Here is a 12,937-nt window from a genome sequence, read left to right as displayed (position 1 = left end):
GGTTAATACAGACACTTTTGTACGTTTGTACAGCATTGAACAGGTCCTTATTTTTATGCAGTATTGTCTCTCGGATTTTGCATACATCAAGGTAAAGAAGTCGATCGCAGTCGTGAAGTATTGGACTATTCATTTGTGGAGTCGTGGACTATTCAGTAGCGGTTTTGAGCTTATATGCCTCAGCAATTTGGTGTACCAAGACCTTCTTGAGGTGTTCCACCAGATTAGAAAAAACACCATCGAATTCAATGGTAAACACTATTTAGGTCTCTCACGAATATAGCGTCTTTTACTTGGAAGTGTTGCTCAGATGAAAAAAGTTTGGGAATGCTTGTTGCTGCTGATTTTTGCAGTCGATTGTTGCTGACTGTAAACCTGTGTTATCTTTGCTCTTTCGCTCAAGGATGTTTCCAAAGCATTGGCGCCAATGATCGTGGCTCTTGTGAATTTAATATCGTGTTAATCGCGTGGTAAACTCTAGATCAGTGCATTATGCGTTGACTAATGTCAAACTATTAGTGACGAAGTGAGTGATTTGGTCAAAGCTAACCAAGCTTGATACTTCTTTTTATTATTTACGCATTCGATTTTTTATTAAGCTTAAATTATATTAATTCGGAACCGATTATCAACTGTAATGATAAAATTTTAAAAGTATCTTCTTATACTGTGAATATTGTTATACCATTATCATAAATAAAATAAAAGCCATTAACGTTGAAAATAACGCATGTAAGGCAAAAGTAGACAGTGTAATAAATAACCTTCACTACATTTTCGGAAAGATTGGGGGGGGGGGAAAGCTTGAGTAATCTCATTTGCAGTAAATGGAGCATACGGCTCTTAATATTTTCAGCTATTAGTAAACGCCTTAAAGCAACCTGATGTTTACGTATCGATCCAGAAACATCAAAATCTATTTTTTTTTATTGAAACGTTGGAGGCAGTATTAAAATTCTAACTGGTGATGTTTACGTCTTAGTTAACGAATAAATCACATTTCTAAATAGCGATTTCATGTTTGCTGACAACTGCTATACTAATTTGGATGGTCGCTTCCTTGCCTCGTCTCTACCAATACCTTGTGGTTGGGTAATTAATCATCTACATGCAACGTCACTCGTGTTTGAAATGGCAATTACATTTTACAGTAATTAAGTTTGTGTATTTGCTAAGGAATTTCACCTCCTTAGTGCATTAAGTCCTATCTATGCTGGCTTGGTCTCTCTCAATCTCTCTACGAGCATTTTGCCAGTATTAACGTTCCATGAACATTAAAAGACAAAATAGGAAAATTTCTATTGTAAGAATAGGTCGGAAATTATTTATTATTTTATTTATTTATTTTATTCTATACATGATTTTTTTTTATTTAGAATAATTAATGTATGGACTTTTCATTCATTATTGCTAATTACTTTAGAAAACGTTTGTATTTAATAATCAATCCTTATTAAATCTTAACGGCAATATGCTCGATTAGCAATTTGTCTCTATGGTCCTTAGCCAAACGTTAACAGTGACTGAGAATACGTGTACTGTATTAAGTTCCCAATATTCTTTGCTATAGAATGCACCTTGTTAATAACCATAAATTACTTGGAAAACATAACGGTCCACGAGAATGGTACAGAAAGGGCAGGCAGATCATATTTTACAGATCATAATGAAACGTTTAGCGGAACAATTTTCAACACCTGTGCCACCACTATCGGTAAAATGGACCATGAGCTCATAATTTAAACTGTGATTTCTAATTAAATGCTCACGAACACCCTTGCTTAACTATTTGGAAATCGTGTACTATTCTTAGCAGCTTTTGTTAAAGAGGAAAATGCATATTTAAAATTACTGTTACAGTTTTTATCTCAGCTATTATACTGTATTTGTATTTTTTTTTAAATATTAAATGCTATTGAAAAGTAACAGTAGAAGGCGCATGAAGCAGTATACCATATCGTTTGGAGAAGTACACAACTATTTTTATTTATTAATTTTATATTTTATGTTATGCTTTTTTTCCAATGTGAAAATTCCATATAAGATCAGATAATTATCAATATTATCATACTAATATTCAGTATGATTGGAATGATATTGGACTATTCTAATAGTGCATGGCAGAATATTTTAATTATATATTATTTATTTTATTTATATTAGTAGAGATGATGTGATTAAATTTCCTTCGTGGGTAGAAAAGGGTGGAAAATACTTGAGTTCGAATCCCGTCGATGACGTGAGGAATTTTTATGGGCCTTTTTCACAGCGTGGCTGAGATATTTGAGTACTAAAACACCGTTTTAATACTCAAATATCTAAAACAGTGTTTTCTAGAAAAAAAAAAGAAGCTATTAACATTAAACATAGTATTTTCTTTATTAAAAACAATGGTTTTTTAAATTATGAAACTATGGCAACGAGAAACTTAGCTTACAATGTGAATAGCATTTCTATTTCGAGAAACACGATTATATATAATGGTACCATATTAGACAATAAACTGCAATACACAATGGCCTCAGTTAACGTCATAGGTTCTTTGGAAACCGACGTTAACCGAAAAGATGCTAACTAAAACCGATTTCTAAACACCTTATTCTGGTTACTATTCTTAACTGTACCTGCAGCCTTTGTATCATTGGCAACATTGATATTGAACGTGTTATATCCCGATCTGAGTATCACAAACAAAAGTACCGGGTATACTGAACATTGCCAGACCTCTTTCATAATTCTATTCTATTCGAAGCAGCAGTCATTTATAACCACCCACTGATGAAACTTTCCACTTACTCTACTTTATGCTTTTATCATTGTATTAATTTCAAATAAAATATTTTTGCTGTCTTTTCTGTAAATGCTGTATAAACAGAGAGTCTGAAACTGATAACAGATTAAAAAAAAAAACCCATCCTATTCACACTTTTACATAAGAAAAAGTTTTTGATTCGGAGATAAACATTTTTTGTTGTGTAAATATCGAAGTACGCCACCACATTAATTCCAAGTAAATGGTCACGCTGAATTGATAATAGTTAGCAGTCTATCGAGTTTCCACCTAATGAATTTTAATAATAGCAAAACTAAAACATTGCCAAACACATTTAATCTGTTCCAGGGGGAAAATAGTTAATATAAACTTAAACTTGCAGTTCCCGCAGTAATTTCAAATTTTGTTCAATACATAAAGTGCATAATAAAATAAAGAAACGCGTAAGAAAGTGGTCAGAAAAAGTTAAAGAACACTGATAATAAGACTGAGAGACTGAAGTTTACACAAGAAAAACATAGGTTTTAAGATATAGCTACTCCGCCAAGTTTTCCCATCAGTGCGCTACAAAAAAAAAAAGCACTTCCTTTCTATAGGCACTATTTACACTCACTGGCCAAAAATTTAGAAACCTTTTGTAAACAGATGGAATACGAATGTAAGTTGTGACGTGGCATGATTACAAGTTCCTTGGAATCAGATAAATACTGTACGCTTTCAATCCAATCATGGGAAGGACAGGTGTTCTTTCCGATATCCAGAAAGGCGTTATTGTTGGAGCATGTTTAGCAGAAACCACAATTGAGAAATCAAAGGAAATCACTGATGTGTAGTTAGTAACTACCTCAAAAATATACCAGTGTAAGAGGAAAGAATAATGCAGTGGGTATATTCTGTTGGTCCAGACTGGATCTGCTCATACCGTTAGAGGTCGTGTTATCTCCAATGAATATCTTTGTCATATCGGACCAACTTCACCCTGCAATGCTTCATTTTTACGTGGATTTCGATGGATTCTTTCGAGACGACAACGACGAACTGTCCACCGTACATTGTATCTGAATGATTCAAGGAACATTCCCAAGAATTCTCACATCTAATTTGGCTGTGTAATTCTCCAGATCTGAATCATGGGTTGGTATGGATTCCACCCAGTGAAATCCAAAATTCAGCCAAAAGGTGGCTCTACTAGTAATCGAATAAAAATTTTTAATCTTTTGGCCAGTAAGCGTATCTGATATAAAATACAACTTTAATTAGAAGGCGTTTAATTAAGTTTTATGAACCCTCTATGTCTTAGACCAGGTTGTGTTCCCTTCCTTCCCGTAAATGTGGGGAGGGTGTTCTCTCCTAAATCCATCACTACTCTTTAGCATCCATTTTCGTTACGGATAACGCAAGTTCTTAGGAAAATAAGAATGATTTCAAGCGTCAACGCTCAAGAAAGCCCACTCAGTACACACACACACACATATACACACAAACACACGTACCCCAAACAGCGACAGCTATTGCGAAAGTGTTCAATAAGGGCTTCAGTGAGACAGATGCCTGTAAGTGTATTCGTGTCACTAAATTACTGCATGCTGAATGAATTAATGAAATATCCGTTTAATGGTGTCAACAAAAGTATCACCCCGAGACTGCCTCCTGGCTAGAAGGGTGTTCTCTTTAATGCAGTCTCATATTTACGATCTCATATTGACAGCTGCGTATTTACATTTATAGTGGTTATTTACATTCTGCTATTCAACCAAAACTTTCTTTTGAGTTTCGTGTTACGTACTTTATTAATTTTGCTATTTTTGTAGTTTTATACAGGTTATTATGGTAGATGGTATATAGTGTATCTTGTAGTTTATTACAGATGTTGCAGGGTTAAATTTCCCTGTGAAAACATTGGTTACACTATAATAATTGAGCAGTATGAATTAAAACACATTTGACATTTCTATTTTTTAGGAAAATAGAAACGTCAAAAGTGTATTATTCTATTGTGTATCTGTAAGCGGTACTGGTAGTCCCTCACAAAACCGCATGTCAAAAGTGTAGTCGTACTTAGGGAAAGTTATTAAATTTCCAGATATCGCACACCAACTTGCAATTGAGTTAAAGCGTGCTGTGGAACTATTGTGCTGAATTATTTGTGATAGCTTTATATCAGCTCAACCAATGTGGGCTTCTTCTTCTTACATACCTGGGAATTTCTATAATTGGATGAATGCGTATGTATGTATTCTTTAGGATCTCACTGTATGCAGCTTTCTGGCAGAATTTGGCCATCCAGGATGTTAAAGAATTCGATGCAATTCGCCAGAGCTTGCTTATATTGCTTTTCACATTACTAATATTGCTTACATTATAATGGAAGGGGAGACATGAGTCAGATCGTAATCTTCTTGATTTGGGGCGTCAATTACAAACTTCTTGACCTCATGGGTAGCACAGTTGGTAGGATCGCCGTCTTCTCCACACCGGGTGGAAAACACCTCGGTTCTAGTCCCGTCAATGACGAAAGGATTTTTATGGGCTTTTTCACAACGTGGCTGAGTTAATCGCTGTCATGCTAGGATATCATGGTTTTTTTCTCCCGGAAACTCAGGTTTTTTGTCCAGCAAACAGAAAATTGATCACAGAACACACGCGAATTACTGACAATATACACGGAACAATATGGCTTTAGGTACACCTACATAATAGCAAGTATTTACCCCTTCCTCCCTTTTTCATATCGCCTCTTTTTTTTTCTCTTTTTCATATCGCCTTAGGTGCTGCAGACAAAATCGCATTCGTAAACGCTCCTGTTTATCGTAGGGACACTTGGAAACCGATGACCTTCTTGTAATAACCTAATCTAAGGCCGCCGTAGCCTAGTGGTCAGGCGCGCGGGTGCATAAGTACACGTGCCTTGAGTGACCGGGTACACAACGCGGAGATGGGGGAAACCCCTGAGGACGTTAACATGGAACACTTTACACTTACACCTTTGTCTCAAATGAAGGACAAACTTAACTTTATCCAACGGGGCATGATCATGGCCACGCATCGGGTCTGCAGGACCGCCTCCACTGCAGCGGTACAAGTTATTGCAGGTACACACCCACTAGACCTGTTTTCGATCTTCCTCGGGCTTTGATTTAGGATTAGGAAGAGGATTCCGACTAAAATCCTGGACATAGAATTAAATTTAACAGTAGATACTAAAAGGGAAAAAACTCGCAGCTTTAATGAACTGATAAATATATGGCAAACCAGATGGGATACCACGACCCACGGAATAGTAACTAAAAGATTCCTCTCTGAGGTAACGTTTGTCATGTCCAAATCAGTAAGTTCCTGGTTTTCCCTAAGTCTCGAAATAGCCTACCTTGTGACAGGACATGGTGTCTTGAATGAGAAATTACACCAGTTGGGACTTATAACAATAGATCTTTGCTTCTGTGGAGAAAAGGAAAACTGGCATCATGTACTGTTTGATTGTAATTTATACACTGGTGTGCAAAACTTAAGGACCAATACTATTTCTAAAGGTTACAACCACAAATTCTTTACTTAAGGTTCTCTTTACTGATGAGAGTAGATTCAGTCTCAGCAGCGATTCTGGACGTCAGCTAATCTGGCGAGAGGTTGGCACACGGTATCACACCGCAAACATCACTGAAAGGGATTGATATGGCGGTCGAGGTGTTCTCGTCTGGGGAGGCGTTATCTTGGATGGACGTACACAACTCCAGATACTGGAAGGCGTTACTGTAACCGGTGCACACTACTGTACTGAGATAATCTTTTCCCATGTGCGTCTGTTCCGAGGTGCCATTGGCCCTGAGTTCGAGTTTATGGATGATAACGCACCACCCCATCGCACTGCAGCTGTGATATGCTTTTGGAAAGTGAGGACATCGTTCGTATTGATTGGCCTGCCCGTTCCACTGTTCTAAATCCATCGAACACATATGGGACGCTTTGGGAAGACGTCCACACCCACCAGAAAATGTTTACCAGCTGTAGATGGCGCTGACAGAGGAATGGACGATGTTACCGCAAGAACTTATCAGCAACATTGTTCTAAGTATGGATAGGCGGTGCAAAGCCTGCATTGACATTAGGGGTGACCATATCTCCTTCTGAAGACCACCTCTTCCCTTTGTTCCATTTTGGCAGTGATGCATCTGTATCATGGCAGCCAGTGCTATGTTGCCATTTTTGAATAAAGTCCCTCTGTACCGTTTTGTTTCGTTGTTGTGTCGGTGTTGTTTCCTTCATCATTTCTGGATATGGGAAAAGCATACCAAAGGAACATCACGAGGTTACTTTGGTATGCTTTTCCCATATCCAGGCCACTCCTATGAGAAGCTACAGGTGAAAACCTGACGGGTCCTTAAATTTTGCTCACCAGTATATAAGGATCACAGAAATCGCCTGAGGAGTACGACACCCGAATTCTCCCCTAACCAGGTAGGACAGCTAATACAAAATTTCTAATTTCTTCTAGCTAATTTCTTCCTTTCAAACGTTCGCAGCTGACGTCTTTGCCCGGCGGAAAAACGAGCGCACCAACTTGAATCTATCTGCAGGTGCCGGTAGTCGAACCTCTTTAGTAGTTCACTGTTTCTCTCTCTCTCTCTCTCTCTCTCTCTCTCTCTCTCTCTCTCTCTCTCTCTCTCTCTCTCTCTCCTTAATGCTCTAGTTTAAATATAACTAACATTTTTTTCTGAAATGTCTCTATTATTTTCTCTCTCTCTCCTTAATGCTTTAGTTTATATATAACTAATTTTTTTTTCTCTGAAGGGTCTCTATTTTTTTTCTGAAGTATCTGTATTTTATTTTCTCTGTTATTTTTATTTATTTTTTGTTCAGTACGGGATTTTTTTTTCCCTCTGATGTTTACTCCCAGAGGAATCCGGCCCACCTTCTGGCAACATCATATGAGTCAGAGTCTCGGATTGAAGTGGTACGAGCTTTACTGGGACTGGGCCACTTCCCGTGGTGTGGATGAGTACCCAGAATTATCTCTCCATGTGACTGATGCTTCTGGGTAGCCAAGCGGCCAGACACAACAGAACACACACATAATACACACAAACCTACATCACATATATAACGGTCCCATTTGTAGTGATACTGTTCTTCACAGAGACACGAGGTTCTAGGAGCCGCCCCTTACAAAAACACATGTTCACACAAGAAGCTCCTCTATCGGATACGCAAGAACGACAGACCAGATACCGGATCCGAGTCTATCATCAACAGCCTACGGAATCTAATAACGTACCTCTCGCAGTTCTTAAAAATAAATCCAACGAAACCTGCACTAATGATATTCTCTCTAAAATAAAAAACATCCAACACAGCTGAACCTGGAAATCTACAGGATGCCCATCCCACCGGTCACCAAGCAGAGAGATCTCGGGGTCATTTTTGACTCTAAACTCAGCTTCAAACACCATGTTGTAGATATCGACAACGAGGTTTTGCAGATCCAGATGGCTTGCTAAGCAACACCTTCTTCATGTCACCGAGTATGAGAACACACTTCAGTACATAATAGCCGTTTGTTCAGCACGTCATTACCTATGGAGCTGAAATCTGGGAGTAGACTACGAAAACCACGGTGAAATCATCTATTCTGATGAGTACTGGCTGCTTCGTACAAGCATAAACTTTTGTTCCTCACACACACTTCACAAATAAAGGAACTACAGTACTAAACTTTAGTAGTTCCTACTAAAAGATAGATGCTGACTTCAAGAAGTTTATTGAAGACAAATCCTACAGAAGACGTGTAATCAGGGAACAATTCTCATCTTAAGCTGATTGGTTGCCTATGCTGCGGTTCCAGTATCAGTGATCTAGCAATGGCTAGGTGACCCTGAGATGCCAAGCATGCATGACACTGCGATGTCCAACACTGTGATATGTTAAAACCCTAGCATTATTTGCTATTATGGGTATTGCATCAGTCCTTCATGTAATCCATTTATTTCTATTCACTGATTGCTATTCACTAAACACAGCTAATGGTTCGCGAAACAGCTTTCCTCTGTTCATCTTTTCATTACTCGAATCAAAAATGCTATGATTCAGATGGACGGCATTTCGAGGAATATCTGTAACCACCTAAATGAAGGCTCTACAATAAAAACTTGCTTATTATGTTTTCTTATCTATAAGCAGAGGCGGATTTAACGGCGGGCGCGCCCTGGGCCCCGACTTCTGAAGGGCCCACGCAAAACCCCAACAAATTAGTTGAACATATTAGTTCAACTAATAGTTGAACTAATATGTTCAACTACTAGTTCAAAACTTTGTGATTATTATTATGCTATTATTAATTATATTATACATATATTATATTCAAATTTTATTGGAAATAAAACATTAATGGTACATACTATTTTTTATTTATTTAAAAAAAATGGTTAACATGTATTTTTATTTTCCCTGTCTCTCTTTTTTTTAAGGGGCCCAATATTTTCTTCTGCGCCCGGGGCCTCAACCGACCTTAATCCGCTCCTGTCTGTAAGTTAATATGTTTATGCCAATACCTTTACATATATATATTTTTTATTTTAATTTACTCTATGACCTTCCTGTCTTATAACCGTAGGTATTTCTGTAATTAATTTAGGCTAGTTTTGCTAAATGACAGAATTATTTTGAATTTTATCTTTCGAAAATGCCAAAGTTCAGACATTTTAATTGAAACGGAATGACTAAAAATGATTTATCTTCATATTTCGTATTAAAAAAGTTAAAATAAGAAACGATTGCAAAATATATTAATACCATAATAAATATTTCAATCTTTTTTCATTATCAAGAGAGTTTTGTGATGACGTTTTGGTTTAGGTGATTTTTTGAACGTTTACAACATTTCAACATTTCGCATTGATCGTTTGGCGAGCGAGGTATTTCCCGTATGCTTTATAGCGTTCATATCAGCGCTGCGTGACGGAAACTCGGGTAGAAACCGAGTAGTCTCGTTTGCCTTCCAGGCAACTGCTGTTTTGGAAGTGGAAGTATGGCAGACAACACCATCCTGCTCGAGGACATATTTCCCAGTATAGAGAATACTTACTTGTCTGCATCAAAGGCAGGAGTTTGCACACAGAAAGACAACATTCAGTCTGTTACGTACAAGTTATAAAAGGATTCTATGAACTAGAGAATAAAATATTCAACAGGGTTCTATTTAAATACCAAAAGTGCTAAAATATAGCAACAGAAAAGTCACCGAATGGTATTATTCGTCTGCAGGAGAAATGTCCGAAATCTTTCACTCGTAAATATTCCTGATAATGAAATTTTAAATTAATGAACGGATTTATATTTTAAGCTAATCATTAAAATCAATCTCAATTACTTTATATAAATAAAATGTTTATATTTCGTACGCAAAATGTCCACTTGTGTAATTGAAGCCATTTGCATTATTATTTAGTCGTTTCATTTTTTAATTATTAGGCAAAGATATAATTGTGTCTTGAAGTATTGATTTAAGAAAAGGAACATTGTACACTTTGTAGAATGTTGTACAAGAATTAAATTTAATCCGTTTCAGGAATTATTACAAATTGTCATAATGTACTACAGCGTACCGATGCTATTGATCGGCATCGACATTCCGTAATATTATTTTGAGGCCTATTGACGATTTCCACCAGTTTTTCTCTCCAAATCCAAAGTTTGCCATCTGCGGAAAACCGATTTTGTCCATACTTTTTTGATGAATCTGTTAATGGTGCTCGTATCCGGAAAACATTTTACAAGTTGTGTTGGAGAATTGCAACACTTTAGAAAGTATTAAACTGTAAATAAATATTCCTATAGCAACAGACTTTTGTCATATCCTGTATATCTCCAAAGGTGAAAATCTACTTCGACAAGCGAGGATTGCTTGTCAACACAATGTAAAATTGCTGTTTGTTGTTTTGCGATGGACTATATTGACCTACATCTCTTCCGTGTCTACTCTTATTCTGAATTCATACTTTTGAATCAATATTTATTTGCATGCGATAAAAACGCATCGGGAAGAAAGCCTTGGTTGGCATCGAGTGAACCACATTTACTGTATATTGAATATAAAAATAAATGAAATTGTAATAATATTTAGGTTAAACACTGATATCATACTAAAGAAAGAACCACTTTGTTCTGAAAAGTTTTCGGCATTCGTTAATCTAATCCGTCCTATCTTTACTAGGGTTATTTAATGCCTTTCGTTTCGAGGCTAGTTTGAGTTTTCTACAGAAAAAAACGAGAAAAAACAGGATTTTTCTCCCAAGTCTCAGGGAGGAAAAACCTGTAAGTAAGTATACCAGCGGAGGACTGGCTGTAGTTATACTGTACTTGCAAACCCTACTAGTTGCTCTGGGCCAATCCGCCCCTGACATACTACATATGTTAGGTATGACTACAATCATTGTTTAAAAATTAGTTGTCGGTATATTTTCATGTATAGTTTAATATTTTTTATTGTTTCAAATATAAAAGTGGTAGGTGGTTTCCCACTCAAATAATAATTTTGGTCCGTGGTTTCCACCTCAAATATAAAAGTGGTCCGTATCTGAAACAAGTTCGTTAATGTGTGCATGCGTTACGTTCAGGCGCGTTAGCGTTAGTAATTACAGTAAACCCTTGATTTAACGGACTAATAGGGGAGAAGGGGTGTTCATTATTGCCGAAAGTCCGTTAAATCGAATGTAACCTGGGAGCATTTTTTATTGTTCTTAATGTTAAAAAAAAGGCTTTAATACAATATACAGTACTGATATAAAATTATTAAATTATAATAAAGAATATGTAATATTTACTCACTTTTTGACAGTGTAGTTGAAGAGTATTTTGCCATAATCATAGTGGTAGTAATACAGTATCTGAAGGTAGAGGTGAAGGGGAATCCTCAGCTTCAGATTCTTCTGAAATGTTCACAAATGGAGCACTGGTGTCATCTGTTTGCTTGTAGACGGTTGAGAAGTACAAGCAGTTGGAGGTGAAATAGGAGTGGGAGTCTGTGAAGTTCGCTTAAAGAAAGCGCCCAGCTTCTGTTTGCCACTCTGATGTTGTTTCTTAATAATGATCGCCCTGAACTGCCGAAAATGTTCATGGTAAGGAACAATTTCAGGTCAGAAGATGTCCCTATGTAGTGGATGGCGATGTCCATGAGATTTCTTATTTCAGGCAGTGTAGGCCGTGCTGGTGTAATTTGCTCTGCCTCGATGTCTTCTTCTTCTTCCCCTGCCTTGCCATATTGAACCTCGTCCACAATTTCTTCTTCAGGGAGGACTTGGTAGCCAAGATCACCTTCATCATCTTCAGTTGTTTCCCAGTTTCTAGCATTTACAAGGGTGAGCCGAAAGTCATTTGCCTAAAATCCTTCAAAATCCAAATCCGGTTCAATATTGTAAAACAACTTCTTCCAACCATTTGCAAAAGTTGTAGTCTTCAATTCCTTCAAAGCAGCTGCAAAGTTAAAGAGCGCAGACTTAATGTTGTAGGCTCATAGATTCTGAAGAGTCCTGGCTCCTCTTGTGTCTTCTTCTGCATCTTCTTCATCCTCCAACACAACCATTACTTCTTCCAAAAAGTTCTTCTTATAAAGCCTCTAGCAGGCTGCAATTATTCCCTGGTCCATTAGTTGAATAACTCAAGTTGTGTTAGGAGGCAAAAAGAGACATTTAATTCTGCCATCCTTACTAACTAACTTCTCAGCACTAAGATGAGCAGGGGCGTTGTCAAGAAGCAACAATGCCTTTGCATTATTGGGTGAAATTTTCAGAATATCTGTTTGGAAGCGCCTCACAATAGGGACAAAGTGGTTGAAGAACCAGTCAGAAAAAATCTCTGAAGTAAACCACGCATTCTTGGAGCTGGTGTAAATAACAGGCTCTGGCATGGTTTATGAACTCTGGTAAATAACAGGCAACTGATTCATAATGTCTTTAAGAGTGCGTGGTTTCTTTGATTTCCCTGCCACCATGTGCTTCAGGCGATGCAAGCCATCAGCATTTGCACAAAGTAAGACAGAAATTCGCTCCTTACTTAACTTGCTATCAGGAGTGCTGTGTTCATGTTTGTAGGCCAGCGTATTTTCAGGAACAGCACCATAGAACAGGCCAGTTTCATCGGCATTGTAAACCTGTGATAAAATAAGGCTCTCAG

General features: G+C 37.3%; 1 protein-coding gene across 1 annotated transcript in view; it reads right to left on the bottom strand.

The window, feature by feature from the left end:
• LOC150086642 (BAI1-associated protein 3-like) overlaps positions 1-12,671 on the bottom strand; it is a 478,827-nt gene extending 466,156 nt beyond the window's left edge. The window contains exon 1 of the mRNA XM_090372214.1: positions 12,481-12,671. Within this exon, the coding sequence (XP_090228340.1) occupies positions 12,481-12,671 (191 nt within the window). The remainder of the gene's footprint in view (positions 1-12,480) is intronic.
• Between the last annotated feature and the right edge of the window lie 266 nt (positions 12,672-12,937).

Source organism: Mastigoproctus giganteus, chromosome 4 (assembly GCF_048544385.1).
Source record: "Mastigoproctus giganteus isolate SK-2022 chromosome 4, ASM4854438v1, whole genome shotgun sequence".
In the NCBI taxonomy this organism is placed as follows: Eukaryota; Metazoa; Arthropoda; class Arachnida; order Uropygi; family Thelyphonidae; genus Mastigoproctus; species Mastigoproctus giganteus.
Note: the sequence above shows the minus strand (reverse complement) of the source record. Positions and strands in the feature narration are given on the sequence as shown.